The 15,333-nt window shown below is 40.6% G+C and overlaps 1 protein-coding gene across 1 annotated transcript in view; it reads left to right on the forward strand.

The window, feature by feature from the left end:
* slc12a3 (solute carrier family 12 member 3) overlaps positions 1–15,333 on the forward strand; it is a 34,901-nt gene that overhangs the window by 8,235 nt on the left and 11,333 nt on the right. Inside the window, exons 10-22 of the mRNA XM_033634143.2 lie at positions 2,912–3,072; positions 4,921–5,028; positions 5,170–5,293; positions 6,559–6,660; positions 6,871–7,026; positions 7,164–7,263; positions 9,847–9,958; positions 10,119–10,256; positions 11,410–11,516; positions 11,650–11,732; positions 11,938–12,015; positions 13,824–13,922; positions 14,087–14,198. Coding sequence (XP_033490034.2) covers positions 2,912–3,072; positions 4,921–5,028; positions 5,170–5,293; positions 6,559–6,660; positions 6,871–7,026; positions 7,164–7,263; positions 9,847–9,958; positions 10,119–10,256; positions 11,410–11,516; positions 11,650–11,732; positions 11,938–12,015; positions 13,824–13,922; positions 14,087–14,198 — 1,480 coding nt within the window. The remainder of the gene's footprint in view (positions 1–2,911; positions 3,073–4,920; positions 5,029–5,169; positions 5,294–6,558; positions 6,661–6,870; positions 7,027–7,163; positions 7,264–9,846; positions 9,959–10,118; positions 10,257–11,409; positions 11,517–11,649; positions 11,733–11,937; positions 12,016–13,823; positions 13,923–14,086; positions 14,199–15,333) is intronic.

Raw genomic sequence — 15,333 nt, forward strand, 5'->3', positions numbered from 1 at the left:
GGAGTTATGTACTTAACAAAAAAAGGTGAAATAACTGAAAACATGTTTTATATTCTAGTTTCTTCAAAATAGCCACCCTTTGCTCTGATTACTGCTTTGCACACTCTTGGCATTCTCTCCATGAGCTTCAAGAGGTAGTCACCTGAAATGGTTTTCCAACAGTCTTGAAGGAGTTCCCAGAGGTGTTTAGCACTTGTTGGCCCCTTTGCCTTCACTCTGCGGTCCAGCTCACCCCAAACCATCTCGATTGGGTTCAGGTCCGGTGACTGTGGAGGCCAGGTCATCTGCCGCAGCACTCCATCACTCTCCTTCTTGGTCAAATAGCCATTACACAGCCTGGAGGTGTGTTTGGGGTCATTGTCCTGCTGAAAAATAAATGATCGTCCTACTAAACGCAAACCGGATGGGATGGCATGTCGCTGCAGGATGCTGTGGTAGCCATGCTGGTTCAGTGTGCCTTCAATTTTGAATAAATCCCCAACAGTGTCACCAGCAAAACACCCCCACACCATCACACCTCCTCCTCCATGCTTCACAGTGGGAACCAGGCATGTGGAATCCATCCGTTCACCTTTTCTGCGTCTCACAAAGACACGGCGGTTGGAACCAAAGATCTCAAATTTGGACTCATCAGACCAAAGCACAGATTTCCACTGGTCTAATGTCCATTCCTTGTGTTTCTTGGCCCAAACAAATCTCTTCTGCTTGTTGCCTCTCCTTAGCAGTGGTTTCCTAGCAGCTATTTGACCATGAAGGCCTGATTGGCGCAGTCTCCTCTTAACAGTTGTTCTAGAGATGGGTCTGCTGCTAGAACTCTGTGTGGCATTCATCTGGTCTCTGATCTGAGCTGCTGTTAACTTGCCATTTCTGAGGCTGGTGACTCGGATGAACTTATCCTCAGAAGCAGAGGTGACTCTTGGTCTTCCTTTCCTGGGTCGGTCCTCATGTGTGCCAGTTTCGTTGTAGCGCTTGATGGTTTTTGCGACTCCACTTGGGGACACATTTAAAGTTTTTGCAATTTTCCGGACTGACTGACCTTCATTTCTTAAAGTAATGATGGCCACTGGTTTTTCTTTAGTTAGCTGATTGGTTCTTGCCATAATATGAATTTTAACAGTTGTCCAATAGGGCTGTCAGCTGTGTATTAACCTGACTTCTGCACAACACAACTGATGGTCCCAACCCCATTGATAAAGCAAGAAATTCCACTAATTAACCCTGATAAGGCACACCTGTGAAGTGGAAACCATTTCAGGTGACTACCTCTTGAAGCTCATGGAGAGAATGCCAAGAGTGTGCAAAGCAGTAATCAGAGCAAAGGGTGGCTATTTTGAAGAAACTAGAATATAAAACATGTTTTCAGTTATTTCACCTTTTTTTGTTAAGTACATAACCCCACATGTGTTCATTCATAGTTTTGATGCCTTCAGTGAGAATCTACAATGTAAATAGTCATGAAAATAAAGAAAACGCATTGAATGAGAAGGTGTGTCCAAACTTTTGGCCTGTACTGTAGGTTGGTAAGTAAACTGTTGTACTTGATCCCATTTAAGAGTCTTTAATATTTTAACAGCACGTTAGTTGAGCTTTAACAATTCAACTGTTTTACTTTATTCTATAGAGTTTTAACAGATTATCTATAGAGTAAACCTGACAATTCATGAACATACCTTCATATTCTCTAAATAGTTTATTTTGATGTGAACCACTTACTTAGCCTATGCAGCATAGATTAAATTGTTGAATCTCAACTAATAAACTGTTGAAATGTTATAAATACTCTACAGACTAACTGTTACCTTTATTTTACAATACAAGAGTCAGTGAGCCACTAAGTTGATCATATCAGCAAAGTGATTTCAGAATCACACAACACTGTTCTATTACTGGGGAGAGAGAGCCCCCTGCTGGATATCTGTGGTTATAATTCCCAATTATAGAAAGTGTTTTGCAAATTCATTCATTATACAATAAGATTTTGATTACAAGGTAACAGCATTCTCAACAAGTGGGAAATTAAGTTGTTTTTCCAAAGTTATTGTAAATTTAAACAATTGTCTTTTGAACACACTGAAGGTTTTTCATTCAGAATTTATTGAACAACAGTATTTAAAATTCAAACTTTAATACTGTTTGTTTTTTATGATATAAATTGACTGAAACTTTGCAGTAAGATTTATATCATTAGTACATAATAGATTTATGCCTCAATTAAATGATAATCGATAATCACTCTGTCACATTGTCATAGCTGAGCCTTATACCAGCAACTGCCCAGCCAGCATTTGTATAGGGCCCATGTCGGTAGTAAATGGGTTGAAAAATGGGCTCTATATGGGATTGTCCATGGGTTCCATATGAACCCATGCCAATTGCCCACATCTGTGACTTCACCCCCACATGGTTATGCTAGGGCTACCTTGGTAGCAAGAGGGTATGGACCCAAAATGGGCATCTTATCTGGGGCCCATTTGGGTAGACCCACACATGTGGGCAATTGGCATGGGGCCAATATATAACCCATGAACAATCCCATATATGGCCCATTTTTCTATTACCCTCATTGGCTGGATATCAGCATGAAAGGAAATTGCCTTAGGCATTACATTACAGAGCCAGACATATGTGCAACACCACGTGTTTATTAAACATCTGACAGTGCTTGTATGACACCTGGTGGTGATTAGATTGGTGCTTTTGAAATGCTTGCAGGCATTTATCAAATTCCAAACACCGGGGAAATTGAGATTAATAGTGAACTTTATTCTTTCTTTTTTCCAGCCATCTATTTTTTCTATGTTCCATTAGGGGCATAGTAAATAATAGTTAGAGACAAAATACATGAAATAACTTTGTTCAGTATTTAATTATTCATGCATGCTTGTGTCCATGTGTGTGTGTTTGTTCCAAGGATCCTGTGTGGTGCGGGATGCATCTGGTCTGTTAAACGACACCCTGTTACCGTCCTCTTCTGTTGAGGATTGTGTTGGTTTAGCTTGTCGATATGGATGGGACTTCACAGAGTGTATCAACGATAGCTCATGCACCTATGGCATCAGTAACTATTATCAGGTCAGTGCAAGCTCACTCACAAGACACAAAAATGAATGAAATGTATTTTTTTCTCCACTCTTTGTTTCTCAGTGTAAAATCATATTGTATTTATAAGTGCCATGCTCAGACGTTTTGCAGGGCAGGTGCTCAAGTGGAACACAGGGCATGTCTTCCCCATTTTTTTTTTCCCACACGAGAAGTGTTGGTGCAAACGCTGTTCTCTGGTTAAATAAAATAATAATCCAACCAATCCACCCTCCAAACTACAAAGTAGGCCTGTGATTAGTTGCAACAATCAGGCTAAGTGCATTCTCCTCTCCTCTCCTCTCCTCTCCTCTCCTCAATTTGTTCTCATCCTCTAATCATTTTCTTCCTCTCCTTTCTCTTTGAAATAGTCACGTGCAAATTCACTTGCAGCATCGCGCTCCGCCTCTACTCCTCTCCTCCTCTGCGCTCTTTACACACCACAGCCCCAAACTTATTTTCATTTGAATTAATTACCAGAGATACATGAGACATGATGTGGGAGACGTGAACATTATGTCAAATTGAGTTTTGATTTGAAAAGACATGCAGAAATGGGAAAGCAATTTGGCATTTGTCTTCGTTCACACCAGGCATTTGGTGAACCAAATCTGCCAGAGAGGTGGAGGGAAATTTTGAAAATGTATGTTTTGCAGAATGGGCACCCATCTAGACACAGGGCAAAAGGACAGGTGCTTGAGCTTGATCTGTGCACTTGCCTGGCAGTGTTAATTTTGACAGCTATTTTAGATTTAGTCTTAGTCTTAAGACGAAAATGCTTATTAGTTTTAGTCACATTTATTCATTTTTGTCCTTCATAGTTTCAGTCGATGAAAATTCAAAATGTTTCATTCAATTTTTAACCATTATGTTTTATATATATGCTTTTTTATTAAGTTGACAGGTTGTATTTTATGGTCTATTTATGGCTATTTATGGTCTCAAAAACTTTGATACCACAAATAATTAATCTGAGACAACTAGGATTTGTACCCAGGTTCACTGTAAACTCTGACTTATCCATATCCATATCATATCTTTCATCTCTGTCAGAGAAAACTGATCTGAGTTCAGACTGTTTACTTACAGCACAGCTACACTCACAGATAACTGAGCCAAACATTCCCAAGACAGTGAGGACAGGGTGGAGGCCTGCGGGGATCAACAGATATGAAGTTTGGCAGCCGGTGGCTGCTTGCGCCACTGCAGTACAGCGGCTAAGAAGCGGAGCTAACTGCTAACAGCCACAGCTGCAATTAAGTCCACAAATCCATTCTACAGCTCCACCATCCACAGTCAGACATACACAGCTGATTTTACTGAATTACGGCTCACAACTCACGCCAGCGGCTGACGCTGCTCCGCTGTGGGTGTTTTTGCTGTCTGGCCAAACATCCTGGTGCAGAATATTTACTGGAGTTTGCTAGTCTGTCGCTCATGTGGCATTTGAAGGCAATTACAAGCACGACTGTTCTCGACTTTCAATATCAATATCAATATCATCAGCTCGTCCTCTTGTTTTCATCTTGGAAAAAGGGATGTTGAAGTTTTCACGTTAGTTTTCGTAAATAGAATTATTACGGGTGCCTGGTATTTATGTAAAATTACCTGCATTGTTTTCAGTCTAAATCACTGAAAACAGCTTTTCTTTTATTACAAGAGGTAGAAAATACACAGTGAAAACAGTGACAGCAATAAGCCAACAAAAATGTCATTCTCCATAACTGATTCAGTCTCCCTCTGTAATAATCACTTACAGTTACAGTAGGTCATCCTGTAAACAGACAGTTTCCCCCTCAGGTGAGAGAGCCAATGTGTTTAACATCACATTTGTGTCTGTAGGCAATGAGCATGGTGTCGGCCTTCGCCCCTCTCATCACTGCTGGTATATTTGGAGCGACGCTGTCCTCTGCTTTGGCCTGCCTGGTGTCTGCTCCCAAAGTCTTCCAGGTACACACACACACACATACACACACACACACACACACACACACACATACACACCAGATATGCTGTATTTTGTGAATATACACCTCAGTGCAGCCTGATTTTCTCTGCTGTAACAAAGATATCTGATGTTTTTTCTGGTAGTGTCTGTGTAAGGACAAACTCTACCCTCTAATCGGCTTCTTTGGCAAAAGTTACGGCAAGAATGAAGAACCACTCAGAGGCTACCTGCTAGCGTACATCATCGCTGCCTGCTTCATTCTCATTGGTGAGGCTTTGAAGAGAACCTCTGACCCCTATAGATGACCAGGAGGGATTATAGCAATTATAGTCTGAATGGAAACAGGAATGTCCTGAAACTTCTTAATGAGAATATGTGCTGGAGGGTGAGTTTTATAACTCATCAGCCCTCCCAAATAAATGATTAGAGTCTTATAAAATGGGAAAAGTGGCTGCAAGACAGTATTAACAGCTGTCTCATGTATGCTGATGAGATGAAGGTGTGCAACTCTTAATCAACTCTTCATCTAACAGCTCACTGTTGTTGCTTCATCTACCCTGCCCAAAAGCACCACGGCTTGTTTTGTGGTTGCATTTTTGATGAACGATCACTGTAAGCACTAACCTCACTGACAAATACAGTGTGTTTCCAGTGACAGCTTCACAATAAAAGCCCTGCTGTTTCACCGGTAAGACATTTTTTATTTTGAAGCAGCAGCAGTGGGAAATATTGGGTTTGCATTAACATCATCAATCAGATAATATTCATGAATGTGTAAAAAGAAAAACCTTGATACAGTGTTGGAGGTGGGGCCCCATATGGAAGTTGCTCAGTGGTTTATGAAGCAAAAAAAAATTTACTTTGTGGGTACAAAATTACCCATGTCTTCCACGTCATTGGGCCCATAGAGTGAGACATGTACAGCTGCAGCCACATTCTGCTAGGAGCCTACAAAACACCTCCCAGCAAACTATGTCTACCACCAGTACAAGAAAAACCCACCAACAAGATGGTTATTTGATCTGTGTCACAATGCAATGTTGTTGTGGACAACATGATGCCAAACATAACGATAATTCACTTTTTCTGTCAATATACATGAAGACATCATTCACCTTATAAGTAACCATATGTAACCCTTACCCTTATCCTATTCCAAACCTTAACTGCTTCTCTTCTAACCGAACACTTCACAGCTAGCTAAACACTAACTTAGCGTTTCTTCAGGCTTCCGGACCATGGAGCGAAGGGGTTGATTGTTAACTGACTTATATGTATGGTGGGTGACTCGTAGTTTTACTTTTGGTTCCAGTTGTACCATATTGAAATTGTATCAAATAGTAACACATGTACTTTGAGTAAATTTTACATTTTGTGATTTGAATACCAAGGGAATACTTCTAGGATGCTGCAGAATGATACACAACCTCAAAATATGGACCTGCCCTGTAAAGATTATAACTTTGAAAAACAATGTGAATCATAGTTCTCTGAAATTCTATTTTCTCCCCTCTGTCTTTTCTCTTTACCAGCCGAGCTGAACACCATCGCTCCCATCATCTCCAATTTCTTCCTCTGCTCCTACTGCCTGATCAACTTCAGCTGCTTCCATGCCTCCATCACCAACTCACCAGGTAGAAAACTCACAAACAACACATATTGCTCTAATAGACAGACAGACAGATAAATGCATGAATGGATGCACATATCAAATGATTTCTTATTTCTTACAAGACTTAGCAATGAAGCATAGCAGATGTGGAATTGTTTTGAGGAAGCTGAATTTCTGGTTGATAGCGACATTTGTGTAAGGTGTATGCATATGTATGTGTGTATATCTACAGGTTGGCGTCCATCCTTCAGGTTCTACAGTAAGTGGTTGTCGTTGCTGGGCTTTTTGGTTTGTGCAGTTATCATGTTCCTGCTGAACTGGTGGGCAGCCCTCATTGTCTTTGGTATCGTCATCTTCCTTTTGGGATACACACTCTACAAGAAGCCTGGTAAACTCACTCTCTCTCTCTCACACACACACACACACACACACACACACACACACACACACACACACACACACACAGACAAACTGACTGTGTGATGTCACACACTAGACAGCTGCCATCTTCTACTCTGTGCTTAGATGTTAACTGGGGCTCGTCAGTCCAGGCAAGCTCCTACAACATCGCTCTGAACCAATGTGTAGGCCTCAACCATGTGGCGGACCATATCAAGAATTACAGGTCAGTAACACAATCACACACCTGTAGTTTGATATGATTGTGGTACTTTGGATGAGCATAGTAGCTCAATTTAAGAACAGTTCTTGTCAAGTGTGCCAGTACCTGGTGTTCTTACACTGAAGAATAGCTTGGGTCCAGAGTATTGCTTGCTGTAGTAGGTCTTCCATGTATAAGGAACTGCTGGCTGTCCAGCAACAAAATCCATTTCATTGTCCTCATCAAGCTTTGCTTTTTAAGGATAATTTCCTGCAGTTTGTGTTTGTGTTCTCACTCCTAAAGGTAAACTTTTTTGGAAAAGCACTTGTTTTGTGGTTGACAGTTAGGTGAGAAGATCAATACTCATATCTGTTATCCCTTACCCATATCAGTTACATGAAGCTACATACAGGAGACAGTTTGCTAAGGTTAGCATAAAGGCTTAAAACAGGGGAAACAGTTAGCCTGGCTCCGTTCAAAGGTAACAAAATCCACCTAACAGCGCCTTAAAAGCTCATTACTTAGGGCCCAAGCACAGACAGTTGCAAGGACCCTGTTGAAATTGCCATGTGTATTATTATTATTATTATTTGGACATATGACATGTAACATCCCCACACTTAAAAAAAGTCTCTGGGAGCCATAGACTGTCCCAGCAATGAGTCCTAAAACCCAAGATAAGTTAGCATTTTTGCACTCCCATTTCACTTGTCTCAAATCAATAGGTTTTTTGTATGGATTTTTGGTGAGATGCCTGAAACAAGGTCTGTAGTTAGTTCTGAAGCTTTTATGTATCTTAAAAAAATGTTTTCATTCCAAACACAGCTTTTCAGCATCGTTGTGGTAGGGATGTTAAATAATGTGACTGTAGTGTAGCTCATTTATAGGCTCATTTTAGCATTTTACTTCTGGCAATTGTACTGGGGCTTCAAGAAATTATAAAAGAGGTGTTTATTTGTGAAGATTATCTTGCTGAACAAAACATGTAAGTACCATAAATATTAGTTTGCCACAGAGCTTATTTTCTGCAATAATCCTAAATCCAATGGAAAAATCCCTTAGGCTTTTTGATGAGAGAACCAGAGTGACACTAACTTCTACAATGGCCTACAACTCTATACCCTAAACTCAACAGGAAATCAGCCATTCTGAATTTACTTTCCATTTTTAGGGCTTTTTGTTAACCTTTTTTTTTTTTTCAAATTAAGGCACTATCATCCAAAGACCTTGGCAATGTTAATTTGTGATGCTTTTGACTCTTCATCAGGGTAAAACATCAAATTTCCATGTTTCGCCATGAAACAGGAAGTGGTTTGTAACTCAGCTGCGCATGGTCAAAACTCCATCAAACCTCATGTTTGATAAGAGCCATGGCCTGAACATATCTACATGCCACTGTTTAGTGATAGTTATAGCGCCGCCTACTGACAGGAAACGATATGTTTTATATTTTAGTGTACTCCTCCTAGCATGTTGACCAGATCCACCTCAAATTCAGGCAGAAAAATCTTAAGACATTAATATCGGCCCCTTACCCTCCTTAAAGCACAAAATGGTTTCCCTAAACATCAGGGTTCCAAAAGTAGAAAAGAAAGGAAAGAGAAGGAAACCAAACTGAATTCGTACAAAAAAAAAATCAAAAGGTGTGAGAGAGAGAGATTAATCAAAAACAAAAGAGACAATAATAATAATGATAATAATAATAATAATAATAACATGTAAAGCACTTATCTAAACAAGGATACAAAGTGCTTCACAAAGTGCATGAAAAAAAGACAACACTAACAATACAACAAAAATGTTAATAGCTCAAAAAAATAGTGTGTACAGAGGCAAAAACAGAACAAAAGGAAATAAAACACAAAAAAAATTACAAATCACAAAAGTACAAATCAGGCATTAAAAGGGAAAGCTTCTTCTGTTTAAAGCAATGATTTAAAAAAAAGGTGATGTGCAAGCCAGCCTAATCTCATCAGGCAGAAAATTACAAAGCTTTAGTTACCAATCTTGATCTGGGGCTGACTAGTGAGGGTAGGCTTGAGGATCTCAGGTCATGACTTGGAGCATAGGTAGCCAGAAGCTCAGCTATATAACTGAGCTTTAAAGTTATTAAAAGAATCTTGAAATCAACTGTGAAGTTAACTGGCAACCAATGGAGGGAGGCAAGAATTGGGGTGATATGTGACCTAAGATTGTCTCACTTATAGTACGAGCTGCAGCATTATGCACTTTTTGAAGCCAAGCAACTGAAGATTTACTGAGGCATATAAAAAGTGCATTACAGTAGTCAAGGTATGAGATTACAACAGTGTGAATAAGCCGTTCTAGTCAGGTCAGGAAAAGACACAGCTGATTTGATTTTGATCATATTTCATTGATGGAAGTAGCAGGATTTAATGAGATTATTATGCACACGGCCTAGAATTTGCTGCTACACCCCTGGTCAAGATCCTGTCCAAGACCTCATCAGTCTCATTTATGTCACCAGTAAAAACAATGAATGGCTCATAGAGACAGTGCCATTTATTGAAGAACAAAGGTGTTCATGTGTCTGCAGGGGCTCTGCACTAAACTTCAGCATCCAACTCTGATGTACTCACCTTTCAGACCCCAGTGTTTGGTGCTAACAGGTCCTCCAAGCAGTCGCCCAGCTCTGGTGGATCTCGCAGCCTGTTTCACGAAGAATCTCAGTCTCATGATGTGTGGCAATGTAGTCACTGTGAGTACAACCCAACATGCACAGACATACACACCACCCAATGAAGATTTCATTTTTGATTTAGTAAAAACACAAGAATAAACTTTCAAATTCAAATTTGGAAACATTAATGTTTGAGCTGTCACTGAAATCATGACCCATTCCACCCTCTATCTGTAAGGCTGGTCCTTCCCCATCAGTAGTGGAAAAGGTGAGCAGCGACAGTCATGTTACCTGGTTGAACCGACGGAAAGTCAAGTCATTCTACAGTGGTGTAGTGGCTACAGAGCTACGCCCAGGAGTGAACATGTTGCTACAGGTCAGAATTATACCTCTGCTCTTTGATTCTAATGAACCGTCTCCATCAAATGAACTCTGTTGGGGCCTAGCTTGAGTTCATGCTGAGTTCAGTTGTTATGGTAAATGTTTTTTTGTACCAGGCTGCAAACATGTTTTTTTCTGTTGTACAGTTGGGTATTTTAAGATGGGGGGGTCAATGGGGAATGACTCACTCTTGGAGCCATCCTGAAGCGGCTGTCAGAGGAACTGCAGTTTCTGGTACCTTGCATTGGCTTAATTTTTCAGCCCCAGAGGCTGCCGCTTGGTATTTCCACAATCTGAATTATTACATTAACCAAGTATGACCATAAAAAGGTTAATCATATGTTATTACTCATTATAGTAGATTTTAAAAATAAAAAAACACAAACAAAATTCCATGTCGACAACATTCCTATTCCAGCTGCTTAACATGTGGCAATGACGTGCCTCATGTGGGCAAGTTCCCAAATGGATTAAAGCCAGACTTAACAAAGCAGTTGGTAATCAGCTATGTGAGACAGGTTATCCAGCATTGTCAGTGTTAGATGCCTTGAAGAGAACCTGAGGAAGGTGGACACGCTTTTGCCCCTTTTCCACCAACATGGAACCATTTCCGTTCCTGTTCAGCACCTTACTGTGAACTGTTCAGAGCATTACGACCAAAAATAAATTTGTGCAGAAGAACCCGCAGAAGTTGGTTCCTAGCTGGAATCGAAAAGAAGCAGGTTTTCCCTGACCTGAAATGCGAACCATGACAATGTCAGCTGGTGTGTCACATTCTACAGACTGGAAGGAGAAGATGGAGAAGGCAACAATGGAGAGCTCAAATGGGAAATCCTCAAAGACCATGCAATGGTCTCATTAATAGTTGTCCCATGCTTGTTTTTTGGATATCTTTATTAACAGAACAAAGGTTCAAAAATTGTTTACTCCCGCTTTGCATTGTGCAATGCCCTCTGTTGACACATCCTCAGTGTAAATGGTACGGCTCAAAACTGGTGGAAACGCAAACTGGTTCACGAGGTAGCACCAAGGTTCCAGGAATCATGAACAGAACCACTTGAAGAACCAGAGCTAAAGTTGGTGGAAGAGGGATAACTGTGAGTCCTGATCTATCTCTTCTTCTTCCCATGTTGTTGACTGTTCACCAGGGGGCAGGTTTGGGTCGTATTAAGCCAAATGTTCTGCTGATGGGTTTCAAGAAAGACTACCACAGTGACACACCTCAGGCTGCACACAACTACATAGGAATACTGCAGTGAGTACAGGAAACCGCATAGTGTGTGTGTGTGTGTGTGTGTGTGTGTGTGTGTGCGCATACATTGTTGTGCCATTGTTATAAGCATTGACAATTATGTCTTTGGAACAAAGTTGTCGAACATGTGTTTCAGCGATGCCTTTGACCTTCAGTATGGTGTATGCATGCTGAGAATGAAGGACGGCCTGGACGTCTCTTATCCGCCTCAGTCATTTGGTGAGAGCCTTATTTCAAATGAGAGTGAAGCACTCTGAGAGTAAATTAATTTTGCACCCTCAATGAACTCTGACTTCTGCTGCAGCTACACTAGTGTTAACAAGGGGCATGGTGGGACTAGCTGTCTACATTCATCCATCATCATTTCAGTCACTGACTGCGAGTGAATACACAATACACGCAAATTCCTCTCTTGCTGTTTCAGTTAATCTCAGCTTTGATGGAGGACAAGAGAGTCTAAACACCATCTCTGCCCCTTCCCGCATTCAAACAAGGACTACATGTATGTATATGCGTGATCATATCAGCATTCATTTCTTCAAGAGTGTTTGTTTTTTGTCAGCCTCCATATATGTAGCATTCTTAGGTCCAATCAAAGGCGCTTTAAAAATGCAAGCTATTACTTTTATTGTTACTTTTATCATGGCAATAAAAACGCTTGAGTGAAATTGGCCTGAGCTCCCTTCAATGTGGAAAAAAATAAGCTTGCACTAAAGGGTAAATGCTTAACAATTATGAAAAAGCCCCGTTTTCACCAAACACTTTAAGTATGGTACCTTTGGAGCCACAAGTAACCCTTCAGACATGGTACCTAGGCCCTGGGTCCATTTAGCGTGTCACAGGTGACACCAATAGAAGTCTGCACCTCATATATTGTCCACAGAATAGGGCTGCACACTGACATTTTACAATAAAATAGAACAGGGTGCAGTGAGAATCTCTCTAATGAGATATTTAAAAATAGCTGGTTCGTGCATTTAGTCCTTATCCAGCAAGCCCAGGGGTTTAGTGTCGCCATAGCCCACAGGAACGGTGCTCCATGATACTTTTTTTTTTCTCCAAGTGAGGATTAGAATATATGCAGTTCACATTAATGAATGTCTCAGCTCCTGCAAGAGGCAGCAAAAATACTTTCATTTACAGTTTACTGATATATGTAAGATTTGCCACAGTATAAACAATGGTCACATAAGCCTCAAAACCAGCCACAACTCAGCCCTGAGCACAGTGACCATCTGCCATTGACCAATCAACAGACTGCAGTGTTCACAGCTCCACCTTTTAGTACCAGATTTGTGTGCTAGGTACCCCAACAGAGGAGTGACCAAAAGTGGGATGGTAAGGAACGGTTCCATTGGTACCTCCACAACTTTTCACAGTGGAAACAGAAAAAATGTGTACTGAACTTAACTGAACTGTACCAAACTGCTTGGTGGAAACGGAGCTTAAGTGACTAATGGGAAAAACAATTTTTGAAAATGGGCCGGTACAGGCTGCAATGTAAGCACTCCAGGAATGTTTGCAATGTCAATTTATGTCCACTAAGAGTACTTGTTTTTGCTGCTGAAAGGCTCATGACTACATTATGGAAAGGATCCCTAAAGGATAGACCTTGATGTTAAATTGCAAGATCCTTTTTGTTTAACCAGAAACAGCCCTGAAATCACCATTGCCAAACTCAACAGACTCCATTCAAATAATCAGTCATTTTAGTGTGTACAGAGCTAGCATATTTTAGCATCTTACTGGGTGAATTATGGGTTTATTTCAATCAAACCAGAGTTGGTGATTGCTGGAACAGTGGAGAGATGAGTCCAGATGGTTTTCGTGAGGGTTTTTTTTTGTCAGCTTTGAATAAAGTGTGTTGTATGGTGATAAAATGACTTATTGATTTAAATGGAGTCTGGTGGAATTGGCAATGGGGATTTCAGGGCTGTTTCAGGTTAAACAAAAAGGATCTTACTCTTTAATAAAGAGGTCAGCATCTGTAGGGATTTGTTCCATAATGTTGTCAGACACTTAAAATATTAACCTGAGCCTGTCTGTAGCAAAAATAAGATTTTTTAGCCCCGAATGGTTACATTACAGCCATTTATGCTGCTGCCAGCTGCAGCGGGCACACTCAATACTTGACCATTTTCAAAAATTGTCTCTTCTCTCTCATTCTGTCACTTAGACACAAAAATATGAGAAGATAGGGTCAGGGTGGACAATTCCAAACATACCATTTAAATACCCAGAAATCCTATATACTGATGTCATTAGAATATAAAATATAACTATTTGTTTTGTATACAAAATTGTTTGCAGCTTCTGTCTCCACTGAACCAGAGCCTCAGCCTAGTACAGTGTTCCAAAAAAAACAAGGGAAGAAGACCATCGATGTGTACTGGCTGTCTGATGACGGAGGTCTGATCATCTCTCCACCTCAACTCACCTCATCTCTATCTATCACCTTCTTTTCTTCTATCAAGATCATTATGACAGGTACCCTTATCACTGCATGTATGTGTGTGTGTGTGTGTGTGTGTGTGTGTGTGTGTGTGTGTGTGTGTGTGTGTGTGGTTCACCAGGTCTGACCCTGCTGCTGCCCTACCTGCTGACTCGGAGGAAGCGCTGGGCCAAATGTAAGGTCCGAGTGTTTGTGGGCGGAGACACAGAGAGGAAGGAGGAGCAGAGAGAGGAGTAAGCACTTACTTCAGATTGCTGTGGGCTGTACACACTTTATCCTGATTTCTTTGGCACTTTTGCCGAAAAGGTGTAAGAATAAAGTGAAATGAATGAAATAATGAATTATCCAGTTATCAAAGACCCAGCAGTCATTTTGATTAGCGTGGCAGGAAGTACTGTAGAGAGAAAGCCACAGGTGTAACTAACAACATTAACGATGGCTCCAGATGGCTCGAGAACAGCTGTGCCTCCAACTTTTTTTTTAATGTTTTAATGTTTTTAATCAAGACATTGAGATAATGACATTAAAAATATCAGGAATATGGCTGTTTTTGGCTATTGCACAGTAAAACCTGCAATGAGTGTGGCCACTTGGAAGTGACATAAACAAGCTGTAAAAACAACATTGATATATTAAAACCAGAAACAGGTGAGATGTGTAATATCTTAATGAACCATTGCCTGTTTACACATTCAGCAGCTTTTCCAGCCAAGACAAGTCAAACTGTGTGTCTCCAATGGCATACATCCATTAGTACACTTCAATGTAGTACATACATGTACGTACTTCTTGCGTGGTGCTCTATTTAGGGTAGTGTCTCAAATCGTGCACTGCCATTTTGCACCTACTGGAAATGACAATGGCTTTTTTTTTAACTGCCTCTTCTTCTTCTTAAGCTTCTTGTTAAACAGCGATTTGCAAACTAACGGTGGAGCATTATCACCAACATTTGACCACCATCTCCGCCCACACATAAACCAAACTTATGCCACAACTTCAGTGCTGATTAGAAATGTGCTGCTTTAGCTATAGGAGCAAGTTAGCTAGCTAGCAAATGCTAGCACTCACGTTACCAAATCATTACAGACCCAACAAACATTACTAATGGCTTCTGTTAGACAACAGTATTGGTACTTAGTGCAAAAAACATTTATAACTAACAGGCTCCTTGTTATCCCCAACCATGTCAAAAGATGGAAAGTTTGTTATGTAGCTTCCACTACATCACAAAGAGGGCGACCACTGAGGGTGCGAAGTGTCCATCATTCCACACTATACTTTTGGACCATTTTGAGTGTGCCAGTAGTGCGCTGCATTTTCCCGTACTATGCAGTGTTAAGACATTTAGTGCACTATTAAGTGTTTAGT

The sequence above is a fragment of the Epinephelus lanceolatus genome, chromosome 5 (assembly GCF_041903045.1).
Source record: "Epinephelus lanceolatus isolate andai-2023 chromosome 5, ASM4190304v1, whole genome shotgun sequence".
In the NCBI taxonomy this organism is placed as follows: Eukaryota; Metazoa; Chordata; class Actinopteri; order Perciformes; family Serranidae; genus Epinephelus; species Epinephelus lanceolatus.